Source organism: Neofelis nebulosa, chromosome 6 (assembly GCF_028018385.1).
Source record: "Neofelis nebulosa isolate mNeoNeb1 chromosome 6, mNeoNeb1.pri, whole genome shotgun sequence".
In the NCBI taxonomy this organism is placed as follows: domain Eukaryota; kingdom Metazoa; phylum Chordata; class Mammalia; order Carnivora; family Felidae; genus Neofelis; species Neofelis nebulosa.
Window position 1 is genome coordinate 78,301,172 of NC_080787.1, and position 15,018 is coordinate 78,316,189.

The following is a 15,018-nucleotide window of genomic DNA, read 5'->3' on the forward strand; positions in this document are numbered from 1 at the left end:
GTGTCCTAAATGAAGAAATTAATAGTTTGCTTAAATAGACAATAAAAATGTAAATAGGATTAATTGTGTATTATATGAAGAAATTTCAAAATCTTCTTAACATTAGAGGCTATTTTAACCCATTCCTGTTTCCTTTGACAAGATTTTTTTCCTCCTATAAATTGAGGCTGTTATACTGTGAGTATGTAGACAAAAAAAGGATAAATAATCAAAATAATAACATAATTTCCAAAACTTTGAAGTCATCAAAGGAATCAGAACTATTACTGCTGACCCACACATGGTACCTTACCAGTCTCGCACTCAGGCAGTAAGTTCTTTGTTTTTCCATACTTTGAGTGTTTGGCCCATCCACAACTGCTTACTGCTTAGAGTGAAAAGATAAAATATAACTTATCTTGGATTTTCTGAATCTTCAGTTATTTCACTATTTGTTAGATTGAAAAGAAAAATATTGGATAATGCTGGAAGAATACTATGATACTCGCTTATGTATTGAATTGGTTTCCCTTTATTAAATTATCTAAAATGATCTCTCTTGCTGACATTGATTGGGCTACTAATTGGTAAGTGTTTGGTGTTGTTTTTGAGATATTTGGTGTTTTGGTATTTAATGAACAACAGTTTTGAGAATTCCAGTATAATTTATTTTGCCATTTGTTTCCATGGAGGTTTTGATAACAACGGTGCTATCATAGGACCCAGAAGCACAAGACACAGTAATCCTGAAGAACATGCTACTTACTATTTCACTACCTTTTCAAAAGAATTGTTGGTCCAGGTAATGAATGCTTTCATTTTACTTTTTGGTTACTCCCTGATCACTAGAGTTAACAAGTGTAAGACAAGGTGCTGCCTTAATTGAATTAATTCATCACTGACGGGTAGAGACAAGACTCACAAACTTCCTAAGAATGATTATAACAAGCAAATGATTACAATACAATGAGTAAGTAATCCTAAAATAGACTCATTTCTGTGTCAGTCCAGAGATTGCTTAATTTGATCTCATAACTTTATTAGTACATAGTTACAGCTTCTTACCTGTCTGCCCTGTGAATTGGAGCTCTTCCAAAAATGGGCTAGGACCTCTGTTATATCCTCCGAAGCCTTGGGAAAATTTGGGTTGCATGAGGAATCTAAATGTGGTAAAACTGCTATTGTAATGGAAAAGTTAAAATGAGCCATACTTTTATATTATTTTTACTTTATATTCAAGATAAAGAGATTTGTTGGTATCCGAAGCATTTTTAAATGAGTGAAGTTATAAGAATATAGTTTTGAACTACCAATGGGAAGACAATTGTATAATAGCAGATGCTGTCATGATACTGTGCCATAGTTTGGAGCATCGATGATGATGTTAAATAGAAACACTTTTTTCTTTTAGGCAAAAATTCAAATAACCATGAATTTATTTTTCTAGATTTTCTTTAACTTTTCCACTTCTTTTCTAGAGCAAATGTAAGCACTCTTTTTTTCTCTCAAGATGGATGAATAAAACCTTTTTTTCCCCCTTAGCAGAGGAAAAAAGCTAACTTCAGTGAAAGAGTTTCAGAAAAGCAATAGATGTCAATCTCCATTACATATGGTCGTATTTAAATTTTTTTCTTAAGCAAAGTGTCTTTGAATCTGTTTATTTAAATGAGTAATGTACTTTTTCTTTTTTAAAGGCAATGGTGGGCATCTTACAAGTGAATGGATTTGGAGAAGAGAGCACTTTAATGCAGGATCTAAAACCTTTTCGTATTTTAATCAGTTTACTTGACAAACCTGAGCTAGGTAATGTATACTGTCATAGGACATAAGATCACATGTGGTTGTTTTGTACTGTCTCATAATAAAAATAAGATAAAAGTCATTATGTAGAAAAATTGCTATATTTTGAGGTGGACTTCAAATGCAGGTTCTCAACAATTTCTTACCTAAAATTTACTCCAGAACATTAAGAAGATACGTATGTATACATCCAACACATATGTTCTCATATTTTACCCTATACTATATATGTAGTAGATAAGTCATTTTAAAGATAATGTCTGAGCTCTTCCTAATCCTGATTAAGTTACTGAAACATTTGTGATCTCTCATGACTGTCCTAGTTCACAAAACTCAAGGACTTGAGCAAAAATATTTGGGTTCTATCCCTCAGCTTGATTCCCTACATCCCCTTTGTTTTGTGTGTTTTCCCTTTCTTCATTGTGTATTTCTTTTATAGTAGATTTATTGGGAAGTTAGTTATGGCACCTGAGACAGAAATTAAGAAAAACCAAAAGTAAGGGTGCCTGGGTTGCTCAGTTGGTTAAGTGTCCAACTTCAGCTCAGGTCATGATCTCACAGCTTGTGAATTAGAGCCCTATGTCAGGCTTTGTGCTGACAGCTCAGAGCCTGGAACCTACTTCAGATTCTGTCTTCATCTTTCTGCCCCTCCTCTGTTCACTCTCTGTCTCTGTCTCCATCTCTCCTTCTCAGATATAAAAAATAAAACAAAACAAAAAGAAACCCAAAAGTAGCAAATATATATGTCTTCTCACCAACTCTTAAAATAAAAATGAAAAATTTTAAATATAAAAATAACTTGAGTTGTATCAATGACTTTGAGAATGTGTTTTAGCTATTGTATAATAATAAATAAAGCTCTTCAAAATTGTTTTAAAGAGATGAGTATCTATTGTAGCAATACTTTGTACAAAAACTTTGTGGGTTTTTGTATCATTTAAAAACACAATAGTAGTAATATAGATAGTATTTCTTGAATCCTCATTATATTCTGGGAACTACGATACCCACCTTGTAAATATTTTTTCCTAACCCTTGTAACAGCCCTGTAAGTCTGGTATTATTATCCTCATTCTAGATGAGGACACTAAAACTCAAAGACATTAAATAACTTTCCAAGGTTATTGCTGTTAACTGTCAAACACACTTCCTTTGTTCTGTAATTTTTATTATGTCAACCTATAGTTAAATAACCATTTATTCGGATCAAAATGTGAAGCTCAGTTTAGCATCCAGAAAAATATTTTTCAAATACTTGTTTTAAAGTATTGTTTGATCAGGCTAATTTGTAAATAATCATGATTTGTCAGTGCTCATTAATTATTGTCTTTAATATGTATATTAATTTTAGGACCTGTAATTCTGGAAGATGTCCTAATTGAAGTATTTAGAACATTATATTCGCAATGCAAAGCAGAATTGGATCTTCAAATGGAACCACCCTTCAGCAAGGATCATGCTCAGTTAAGCAGGTGGATTACCAAAAAATTAAGCATGATATGAAGATGTCCTCATTCATCATATGAAATTTGTGTTCTGAATGATAAATTTGATTTAAAATATTACCTTATTTTGGTAATATGAACTCTCATTACTAACTGCACTGATTTTTTAGGCATTTACAGCCTGACTATATAGTAGAACCAGCACCAGGGTTGGTTCTAACCAGTTAATGTGAAGATACAGATTTCAGGGAATTTATTCACACTGTTCAAACTCACGAGAGATTAATTGCCACATGTCAGTTAATAATGGAAGTTGTACCTTCTTGCGAACTAGGCCTGGTGGTTTGCATGGGGTTGTGCCTCTTGGTTACTCGACACTCTCAGGAGACCAAATCATAATTCAGAAAAAGACTTAAATGTAGAGTTAAATGAATTGAAGGGCACCAAGTGCTCCTTAAACAATTTCTTTTCAAGTTATCATTATTTCTTCTTTCAGTTTTATATATATCTTTTTTTTTTTTTTTTTAATGCCTGGGACAAGTCCTGTAATATTAGTATATCCTCTTCTCTAAGTCAGTGGTAGATTCATTCATGTCAACAAGGTCTTACTTTTTCATTTCTTGTCTACTTTTAGCAGCTTACGTGTTTTCCAGTCTCATCTAACATGACAAAGTCACAAGACTACAGTTTGTTTTACATAATCTGCGTTCCATTTGTCTCTCCTTGGTGAAGCTTTGGATATAACGTGGGCTTTCCTAAAACACAGTTTTGTATATTTTAATGCAGTTAAAATTTTAACATTTTAACACAGTTTTTGATTTCTATTAAGTATCCGTGGAATCTTTATTTGAGAAGTTAATATTGACTATCCTGGTACTCGATTTCATTCTGTACTCTGCCTGATAATTTATATTGCCCCATCGAATATTCAGTTAGTCATTTGTGCTATGACATGCTAGCTGTATTGATAGTACCACAATATATATAAAAACAACTGTTTTCATTATTAGGAGGGGTGGCAGGAGATAGTAGGCAGGTGGGTTGTTAATAGGCCAGAGGGCTCCCACTAGAAATAAGGTATTATTCCTGATGGAGTTTCAGTAATAATGGCAATTTACAGTATTATTTTGTTGTTTTTCAGCTAAGAACAATAATTTGATTGAAACTCACCAGAATAAACTTAACCTTTCTTAAGCAAATTCTGAATAGCACAGGAAAGCAGACAAAATTCTTTCAAAATCAAGGCTGTCAAAATCAAATCACTACTTGGTTTACACGTGCCGGGGAAACAAAAGAATGTAATGCCAGGTTAACAGGCATTCAAAATTCAAAAATAACTTGGTGTTCTTTTGCTGAAGCAGAGCTATTTTTTTCTCATGGAAGGTTGATTTCTGATCATGATCATACATTTGAGTTATGATAACCTGAATTTGGAAAATACACATAAAGTCATAGAGTGGCAGTAGATAAAAATGATTTGTTGCAGTTTTCTTGCTAGCAAGTGTTCTAGCAACTACCTAGGAATATGTAAGTAACATTTGCACTCAAATATAATTTTGAAAAAATAAATGTTAACAGTTCTTAGTTTTGGTTTGTTTCTTTTTCCTTTTTAGTAAATTAAGGGAAAATAAGAAAACAGCAGAGCTGATTAAAACTGCCAACCTTCTCTTTAATTCCTTTGAGCCTTATTATATGTGGGATTACGTTGCACGTTGGTTTGAAGAATGTTGTAGGTATGTAAAACTGTTTCATTCATTTTATTTTAATAGCATCCAAAGCCAAACTTTTTTTTTTAACTTCCTGAGTCTAATGAAAAGAATATTCTTTTATATATTTTACTACTTCTGACAACTATTAATTATTTAGTAGCCATAATCTGACTATGTCCTATCACTCTGGAATATAGAATCCCTGACCATATAAGCTTAGAATTGAAAAGGAGTTTAGAAAACGAGTTATTTAGTCACCAGCATAGATGAAAGATTTTCCCTCTTCAATCTATAGTAATCCAATTTTTCTTTGTTGTAGAGAAAATACCAAATTTGTGGCTTCTGATTCAGCACACTTCACCAAAATGGCTCCCACTTTTAATAACAAAAACTTCCTTGGTCATTCTTGTGTTTTTTTTTAAATCATAGAACCAGCCCGTATTGTCACTGGTGAGTGATAAAAACCCTCTACCTCTTACGACATAAAGATTGAAAACCCTAAAATACTGGTGAACCTGAGTAGAATCTCTGTATTCTACACCAGATCCTCTCAGAACCGGATAAACCCCTCAAGCCTTGGGAGCATATAGTCAGAAAGTAAGCAGGGCGCCTGGGTGGCTCAGTTGGTTGAGCGTCTAACTTCAGCTCAGGTCATGATCTCGCAGTTCATGAGTTCGAACCCTGCATCGGCTTCTGTGCTGACAGCTGAGAGCCTGGAGCCTGCTTTGGATTCTGTGTCTTCCTCTCTCTCTGCCCCTCCCTGGCTCACACTCTGTTTTTTCTCTGTCTCTCAAAAATAAATAAATGTTTAAAAAAAATTTAACAGAATGGGAGAAGATATTTGCAAATGACGTATCAGATAAAGGGTTAGTATCCAAAATCTATAAAGAACCTACCAGACTCAACACCCAAAAAACAAATAATCCACTGAAGAAATAGGCAAAAGACATGAATAGACACTTCTCCAAGGACACGTGAAAAATGAAAAAATTCTCAACATCACTCAACATCACTCATCATCAGGGAAATACAAATCAAAACCACCATGAGATACCACCTTACACCTGTCAGAGTGGCTAATATTAACAACTCAGGCAACAGATGTTGGTGAGGATGCAGTGAAAGAGGATCTCTTTTGCACTGTTGGTGGGAATGCAAGCTGGTGCAGCCACTCTGGAAAACAGTATGGAGGTTCCTCAAAAAACTAAAAACAGAACTACCCTACAACCTGACAATTGCACTACTAGGCATTTATCCACAGGTACAGATGTGCTGTTTCGAAGGGACACATTCACCCCAATGTTTACAGCAGCACTATCAACAATAGCCAAAGTATGGAAAGAGCCCAAATGTCCATCGATGGATGAATGGATAAAGAAGATGTGGTATATATATACAATGGAGTATTCCTCAGCAATCAAAAAGAATGAAATCTTGTCATTTGCAACGACGTGGATGGAACTGGAGGGTATTATGCTAAGTGAAATTAGAGAAAAACAAAAGTCCTATGACTTCACTCATATGAGGACTTTAAGAGACAAAACAGATGAAAATAAGGGAAGGGAAACAAAAATAATACAAAAACAGAAGGGGACAAAACAGAAAAGACTCATAAATATGGAGAACAAACTGAGGGTTACTAGAGGGGTTGTGGGAGGGGGGATGGGCTAAATGGGTAAGGGACATTAAGGAATCTACTCCTGAAATCATTGTTTCACTATATGCTAACTACTTTGGATGTAAATTTTAAAAAACATAAAAAGAAAATTAAAAATTTTTTAAAAAGTAAGGATATGTGATCTCAGATTTAGAAGTCTTAAAAATATAAAACATTAATCCCTTTAATGATTTAGAAAATTGTTTGCTTACTTATTCAATAGATAATGAGCACCTAGGTATATAGACAGTCCCTGTCTTCAAAGACCTTACAGCGGGAACAAGTAAAACACGGACATATTATTTCTAGTATTAAAGTTACAGATACCTTCATAGATTACAATGTGGTAGGGTGTTGAGGAATTACGAACGTGTTTTTGCTACATAGCCCTGACCTGAGTTTCCACCTTCATTCACACTCATCTACCCTTCTTTACCCATCTGTACTATTCCCTGAACACATATTGACTGAGCCTTTACTCATGCTGCTGAGCCTTCACTTGTGCTATTTCTTTGAAAATATTCTTCCCCCTAGCCCATCTGGGAGGTCCTATAGAGAGGTGACCCCACCTTTCTGAAGCCTTCCATGACTCCTTCAAGTCTCCCATCAGAATCAGTTTATCCTACACTGTTACACTTATTTGTCTGTATGCTTATATTTCTTGCTGGTTAGGGACTCTGTCATATATTCTTTGTCTTTAGAGTGTAGGGCAATGTATGACCATATAGAACTAATATTTAAAGTGAATGTTGGAGGAATGATCTTTACAACTTAGATCAGAAGAGGCTTCCTAGAGGAGGTAACATTTGATCTCAAACCTTGAAGGATACATGCATTCTGGATTTGGGAGACTGGGGTTGAGGGAGGACGGCACATCAGGAGTAAAAGTTGGTATAACAAGAGACCCTGAGGTTATAAATCAAATCACAAATAATCCACTTTAACTAGGAGATATTATGTGTAGAGGGAGCAGTGGGAAATAAGTCCAAAAAAGATCCACCCAGAACACTTGGAAGTGCAGGATGGGAGTTCCAGGGAGAGTGTAAGCCTAGGAATCTTGCTTTGGAAAATTTTCACTTAGAGGTACAGTAGTGTCCTGTGGGAAAGGAATGTTCACAGGAACATCACTGTGTGTATGCCCCAGTGTTGACTCTCATTAAAAAAGAAAGTGAGGTATGTATGATATGAATATTCATATCACTTAATACTATACTTGATAAAGTGAATTTTGTCCTTTTAGGAGGACACTGCATGCCAGACTTCAGATTGGGCCTGGAGATAGTAGTGAGTCATCTGAGTTACAGCTGACCAATTTCTGCTTACTGGTGGATTTTTTGTTGGATATAGTTTCTTTGGTAAGACGACCTTGGTAAAAAAAAGTATTGAGGAATGTAATAACATAGTTCAAATATTTTCATGTTGGAGACCTCATCCTTAAATAAATTTCATCTTTAAAGTTAAATTGATTACTTTTCCTTTTGGCATAGCTTTTTTTTTTCTTAAACTTTTCCAAATGTTTTTCCTCAGACATATATAATACATATATAAGCTTTATGTGATATGTGGAATATACTTCATAATTGCTTGTTATTGTAGTCTTAAATGTTTAGTGTATAGTGGTCTAATACTGCATTTATGCTCACTGAAGACTGTTGGAAACCTTTTCTCCTTTTCTCTCCTCAAATCTTTGCTTTCTCATTTTGAAGCCTACTAGAAGTATGAGGGTGTTGTGTCAGGTATGACATTCAGCCTATTTTGTCTTTAACTGATTGCATTCACATTTTTTATATTATTATTTTGGTAAATTAGATAAAACTGGGATTATTTTATAATATATACCATGAGGTACATAAATTGAGAATTTGGGAATAGAAATTTTGTAAATCAGTAATAAAATGACCATACCATATTAATTAAGTGCATGATACCTATGTAATATCACAGATGAGTAAAATTATTTGTGTTGTATAGATTAAAAATAAATAGGGTTATACATTACATAAATTTTTGTCATTTTGCTTTCATCTTCAGGAGACTTACATTGAAATCCAGACTGAACACTTGCCCCAGTTGCTCCTCAGGATGATTTCTGCCCTGACAAGCCATCTCCAGACATTACACTTGTCTGAACTCACAGATTCACTCAGGCTCTGCTCAAAGATCCTTAGCAAGGTGCAACCTCCACTCTTGTCTGCCAGCACTGGAGGTGTGTTGCAGTTTTCAAGTGGGCAGAACAACTCAGTCAAAGAATGGGAAGACAAAAAGGTAATATTTGCTATTATTTTTGTTACTAGACCAATTACATTTCTTCAGAGCAGAATAGTTTATACATACTCATTTAAATATTAGCGAATGATGGGGCACCAGGGTGGCTCAGTCTGTTAAGCGCCCAACGCTTGGTTTCGGCTCAGGTCATGATCACATCGTTCGTGACTTTGAGCCCTACATCGGACTCTGTGCTAACAACACAGAGCCTGTTTGGGATTCTCTCTCTCCCCCTCTCTCTGCCCCTCCTCTGCACTCTCTGTCTCTCAAAATAAATAAAATTAAAAAAAAAATTTTTTTTTAAATATTAGTGAATATTTTCTAGACCTAAATGTTGTGGCAGTAGACAGTCTTGTAGGCTTTTGGCAATTTTAACGGTCTTTATCAGCTCTCCACTGGGAATATAATGCAAGTAGCATATGTAATTTTTAATTTTCCAGTAGCCACATTAAAAAATAGAAACAGGTGAAAATATTTTAATTATATTTTATTTAGCCCAATATAGCTAATAATCATTTTAACCCTATAACCAACACAAAATTGATGTAATATTTAAAAGATGAGATATTTTACATTCTTTTTGTACTAAGTCTTCAAAATTCCAGTGTGTATTTTATACTTAACAGCATTGAAAGTTAAAATTTTTATCAGAAATACTTGATGTATATTTTTTATAAAGTTTATATTTGAAAAATTAGATTTACATATCCAAATTGTCCTAAACATATTTAAAAGTTTTATCATAACTAAATTAGGTATTACTTTCTGAATTTCAATTTAAATTAATTGAAAAAATTTAGTTCATCTGTTCAGATCAGCCATAATACAAGAGCTCAGTAGCCACATGTGACTAGTAGCTACCATACTGGACAGCAGGTTTATAATCTAAACTTTAGTGGTCCTTTTCATATATACACTAATTTGATGTGCTCTTCTTGAAATCCAGAATCTTTTTTACTCTCCTCAGTCTTCCAGATTTTTAATGCTTTATGATGTTGAATAAAATTACAGTAATTTTAGTGTCTGGCCAAGTAGCATACTTAAAATACCTGTGATACACTTATGGAAAAAAACACCTATATAATTCCATTGAATTTAGCCATTGTGGTACTATGTTAAAACAAGGATTTAAAATTTTTCTAGTATTTTGAGTTCATTACCTAAATCCTGGGTTTGTATTGTTGCCCTTACTTTTTTTTTCTAGTTGCTTTTTTTTCCCCCCCAGCCAGGCAAAACGTTTTATCATCAGGATAGTCTAATACAACCTTTCCCATCAAGTATTAATCCTAAAACGTTTTTGTTGGACTTTTTAAATATTTTGCTCTTCATGTATGAAATGAATGTGACTGACCCGTGATCAATTTAAACATATCCCAGGATTATCAGGCATAAACTAAAACCAATCTCTTATTTTCCTTCCTATCTGCTGTTATTTATATGTGATATATATTGATTCTGTTGTAGGAAAATTCATTTTGTTCTAGTTTTCTTTAATATATACTTCTAGGATCTTCTTAGAAATTAAACTAAAATAGTTACTAATTGCTTTTTTGTTGTTGAGTGAAATTCATTCAAGTAAAGGAGGACCTTAGCATTCTCTTGATAGCATATTCAAATATGTGAATATTAACTATGTCGAAAACAAGTGGAGGCACTTATTGATGGTTACAGGTTAAGGTAAATAGGAATATCCATTCATATTAAATAAGGGACAAATAATATACTTTTATTTTTGTTTTTGTTTTGTTTTGAGAGAGAGAGAGGGCACAAGTGAGCAAGGGGCACAGAGGGGGAGAGAGAAGCAGAGCTCACCCAGGGCTCGTACTTTTTTTTTTTTTTTTTTTTTTTACGTAATGGTATGTTTTTTAATGTAATGGTATGTTAACCTGGGAGTATGCTTTTCCCTCTCTCTTTGGTTCTCTTCTATATTCTCGGGCCATATATGTTCTTTCCTATTTTTTATGGAAGCACAATGGTTATTATCTTCACTGAAGTGTCTAAAATTTATCGTATTTGAAAGCTGAGGGTATTTTCTTTATTTCTTTTTATTTAAAGTGTAAGTGAAACAATAATTCATTAAAAACGAATCAATTTTTCTCTCCGTGCACTTAGTACATTTTTGTAAGATCAGTGTATTGGATCTCTATACCCCTATGTCCAAAATATGTCATGTCTTCCTCTCTTCAGAAAGACATTTTACTATAAAATAATCTGAAACATAGTTATATGATATAGACCACGCAACTAAATATTATAAATGTATATAAGTTTAACTGAATTTGTAGCTTAAATTCTATTAATAAGTGTCCGTTGTTTTACGATCCTTATATGAAAAAGATCAATACAGAAATAGCAATAAGCTAATGACAATTTTATCATTTAAATAGGACTTCTTTTTAAAAATGTATTAGTACAAGGTTTTAGATGGTTGTTAACCTTAAAGGTTGACAGTTCAGTTCTGATACCTGCCTGTAAACTTTGTCATTATAATATGAAAAGTTCTCATAATAGTGATAGGCTATGATAAAAACATCATGAAGTTTAGAATCACCTAAGCTAAGCTTTTCTAATAACTTTTAACCTTATTTGCTGTATAACCTTGGGCAAGTTTTGTTTTTAACTTCCCTGAGCCCTCAGTGTTCTTAGCTTTGAAATAGAGAAAACAGCCTCTCTTTATCCAGCATGCACTCTGTATAGCCAGTGATCCAGTGGTGAAGTAGGCACAGTCCCTGCCTTCCTGACCCGTTTTTGCTAGTTGGGAGACACATATTAAACAAATAATTGCACACTTACAGTCATGATAAACAAATGAAGGAGAATATAGAGTGGTAGGAATGTGGAAAATGCAGTGATGTGACCTAGACTGTGGGCCTAAAAGGCTTTCTTAAGGAAGGGTTGTTTGAGTAAAGCCCTAGAGAAAGTGGGGTGGAATGAGGTAGAAAGGAGAGAGCGCTTGGGAGAGGAAGAAACATTCCCCAAGGCTCTTGTGCAGAAAGGAACACTGCACACAGTGAGGGAGAGGTAAGTCTTCAGGTAGGCAGGGACCAGGTAATGCAGAGCCTTTTCACTCTAGCGGGGCTTTTATTCTTTATCTTAGGAGCAGTGGGAAGACACTGAAGGGTAGAAGCAAGCAACATAATAAGACTTCTATAAGAGATAAATTACTTTGCAGTATGGAGCATGGATCTCAGAAACAAAGTGGATGTGGGGAGACCTGCAGTAGTGCAGGTGAGAGGTGGTGGTAATGTGCTGACAAGATGCGGGAGTGAACACACAGGAATGGATAGATTAGCCAGACATTTAAGAGAAAAATTCAGGGTGCCTGGGTGGCTCAGTCGAGTCGGTTAAGCAGTTAAGCATCCTACTCTTGATTTCGGCTCAGGTCATGGTCTCACAGTTTGTGAGATCAAGCCCCACATCAGGCTCCTCACTAGGCTTGGAGACTGCTTAAGATTCTTTCTCTGCCCCTCACTGCTCACTTGTGTGCATGTGCGCTCCCTTTCTCTCTCTCTCAAAATAAATTAAAAAAAAAAAAATCAGACCTAGTAATAGTTTGGTAAGGGTAATAAGTGATCACAAACATTTTTTGAATGTTTATTTACAAACTGGCAGGTACTAGGGGCGCCTGGGTGGCTCAGTCGGTTGAGCGGCCGACTTCGGCTCAGGTCATGATCTTGCGGTCTGTGAGTTCGAGCCCCGCGTCGGGCTCTGTGCTGACAGCTCAGAGCCTGGAGCCTGTTTCAGATTCTGTGTCTCCCTCTCTCTGACCTTCCCCCGTTCATGCTCTGTCTCTGTCTCAAAAATAAGTAAACGTTAAAAAAAAAAAAAAAAATCAAACTGGCTGGTACTAAACCATGTGCTTTAGATATACTGTTTTACTTAATTCTCATAGCAACTGTAAAATGTAGGAACTCTTGTTATCTCCATTATACTTATCAGGAAACTGAGATTTTAGAGAGGTTAAATAACTTGCCAAGCTAGTAAGTGGCTGAACCTTAGCTGACTCATGGCCAGTACTCTTAACCACTATTCTGAAGTGGATATAGGGGAAGTGCCAAGGAAAGATGGAGAAGATCCCAGGGATCACCCCTAGATTTCTGTCTTCTGATTTGATGAATGGTGATGTCATTTACTGAAGCAAGGAACAGTGGGTGAGGCCCAGCTTTGTAGCAGCAGAACAATTAGTTTGTATCTTCTATAATCTTCAATAATACCCCTTTGTAGTCACTAAAAAGTAATCTCATTCAAGTTCACATTATGCTCTGGCAAAGTCCCCAAGCAATTCATGATATGTACAACTTTTGTTTCCTTAAACTAAACCCAAAAATATGTTTGATGATTGTACTTATCCAGTCTTTGTAGGAAGGGGACGATTAATTCATTCCAGCTCTATTCCAGTACCTGGTCCATTTTTGTTTATCTTATAACTTATGGTCTTCTCCCTTAGATTACAAACTATCTTTTTGTTCCTGGTACACAATACAGTGTCTGCCGTGTAACATAGGTTCAGTAACTGTTAAAAGAATGTAAGATTAATGGTAACCATTTAAATAGCATTTTACACATTTCACATAGAAATTGCACATTCATGATTATTGAACAGATGACCTATTAGAATTTATTTCTAGTTTTTAAAATGTCTCATTCCTTGCCTCATTTAGACATTAGGAAAGTGATTTCGTGAAGCAGATTGAATAAATTGTCAGTTGTTTGAAAATAGGGATATAGATGTTAGAGATTTGTGCTATATGCGTATTTTGCCTTCAAAAACCAAATCTTTGCATACAGCAAATAATTCTTAATGAGTTTATTTATTTTTAATGTTTTAATTTTATTTTTGAGAGAGAGAGCACAAGCTGGGGAGGGTCAGAGAGAGAGGGAGACAGAGAATCTGAAGCAGGCTCTGCACTGTCAGCGCAGATGAGGGGCCCAAACTCATGAACCATGAGATAGTGACCTCAGCTGAAGTCAGATGCTTAACTGAGCCACCCTGGTGCCCCGGGTTTATTTTAATATATTCATTAGAACTGTACCAGTATTCCCTATTGATTATCATAGAAATATGAATCAGTTGTAGAAACTGCTCTAAGATTCAGCCGAACGTGTAGATTAAGTTTTGAATCATGTAATCTAAACTGACTTCTCTCAATGTGGCCATTTCTAATTTTTAATTTCTAATATATGCATTTAATCACTTAGCCTTTGCTCTTTTTAATCACTACCAGGTATCATCAGTGTCTCTTGAAAATCCTACTGAAGTATTTGAAGATGGAGAAAACCCACCAAGCAGTCGATCATCAGAGAGTGGATTTACTGAGTTTATACAGTATCAAGCAGACCGAAGTGATGATATTGACAGAGACTTGAGTGAGGGGCAGGGGACAGCTGCCATTCCCATCGGTAGCACATCCTCTGAGACCGAAACAGCCTCCACCGTAGGATCTGAAGAAACCATCATCCAGGCCCCTTCCATAGTCACCCAGGGCACAGCACCCCGAAGTGGGAAGACAGCCCAAAAAACTGCAATGCAGTGTTGCTTGGAGTATGTCCAGCAGTTTCTCACTAGACTTATCAACCTCTACATCATTCAGGGCAACTCTTTTTCTCAGGCTTTGGCTACAGAGCATTCAGGGGATCTCAGTAGAGAGCAAGAAGAGACTTCAAAATGGGATAGGGATTCCCATGGAGATGTAAAGGAGAGAAACATAAGTAAACAGAAAACTTCAAAAGAATACCTTTCTGCCTTCCTTTCTGCCTGCCAGCTCTTCCTGGAGTGCTCCAGTTTCCCAGTTTACATTGCTGAGGGGAACCATACTTCAGACCTACATTCTGAGAAGTCTGAGACTGGTAAGGTCATCTTGGTTTTATTTATATTTGAATCTTTTTTATAGCATGCTTTTTATTTACTTTTTTTTTAAAGCACTCAGAATTAAAACTAAGATTTTTTTTAGCCAGTTAATTTTTTAAAGTGTTATTTTAATTTGTAGATTTTTAAAAATTATTTATTATTTTGAGAGAGCGCAAAAGTAGGGGAGGGACAGAGAGAGAGAGAGAATCCCAGGCAGGCTCTACATGATAGGTGCAGTGCCCAATGCAGGGCTTGAACTCACGAACTCTGAGATCATGACCTAAGCTGAATTCAGATGCTTGACTGACTGTACCA

At 35.4% G+C, this 15,018-nt stretch overlaps 1 protein-coding gene across 14 annotated transcripts in view; it reads left to right on the forward strand.

The window, feature by feature from the left end:
* DOP1A (DOP1 leucine zipper like protein A) overlaps window positions 1-15,018 on the forward strand; it is a 111,557-nt gene that overhangs the window by 56,224 nt on the left and 40,315 nt on the right. For 8 of the 14 annotated variants that reach the window (XM_058734563.1, XM_058734568.1, XM_058734567.1 and 5 more), the window contains 8 exons: window positions 672-781; window positions 1,674-1,782; window positions 3,131-3,251; window positions 4,838-4,957; window positions 7,831-7,945; window positions 8,297-8,326; window positions 8,622-8,855; window positions 14,081-14,702. In XM_058734563.1, coding sequence (XP_058590546.1) covers window positions 672-781; window positions 1,674-1,782; window positions 3,131-3,251; window positions 4,838-4,957; window positions 7,831-7,945; window positions 8,297-8,326; window positions 8,622-8,855; window positions 14,081-14,702 — 1,461 coding nt within the window. The remainder of the gene's footprint in view (window positions 1-671; window positions 782-1,673; window positions 1,783-3,130; window positions 3,252-4,837; window positions 4,958-7,830; window positions 7,946-8,296; window positions 8,327-8,621; window positions 8,856-14,080; window positions 14,703-15,018) is intronic. The other 6 variants (XM_058734564.1, XM_058734569.1, XM_058734572.1 and 3 more) reach the window with 2 other exon arrangements.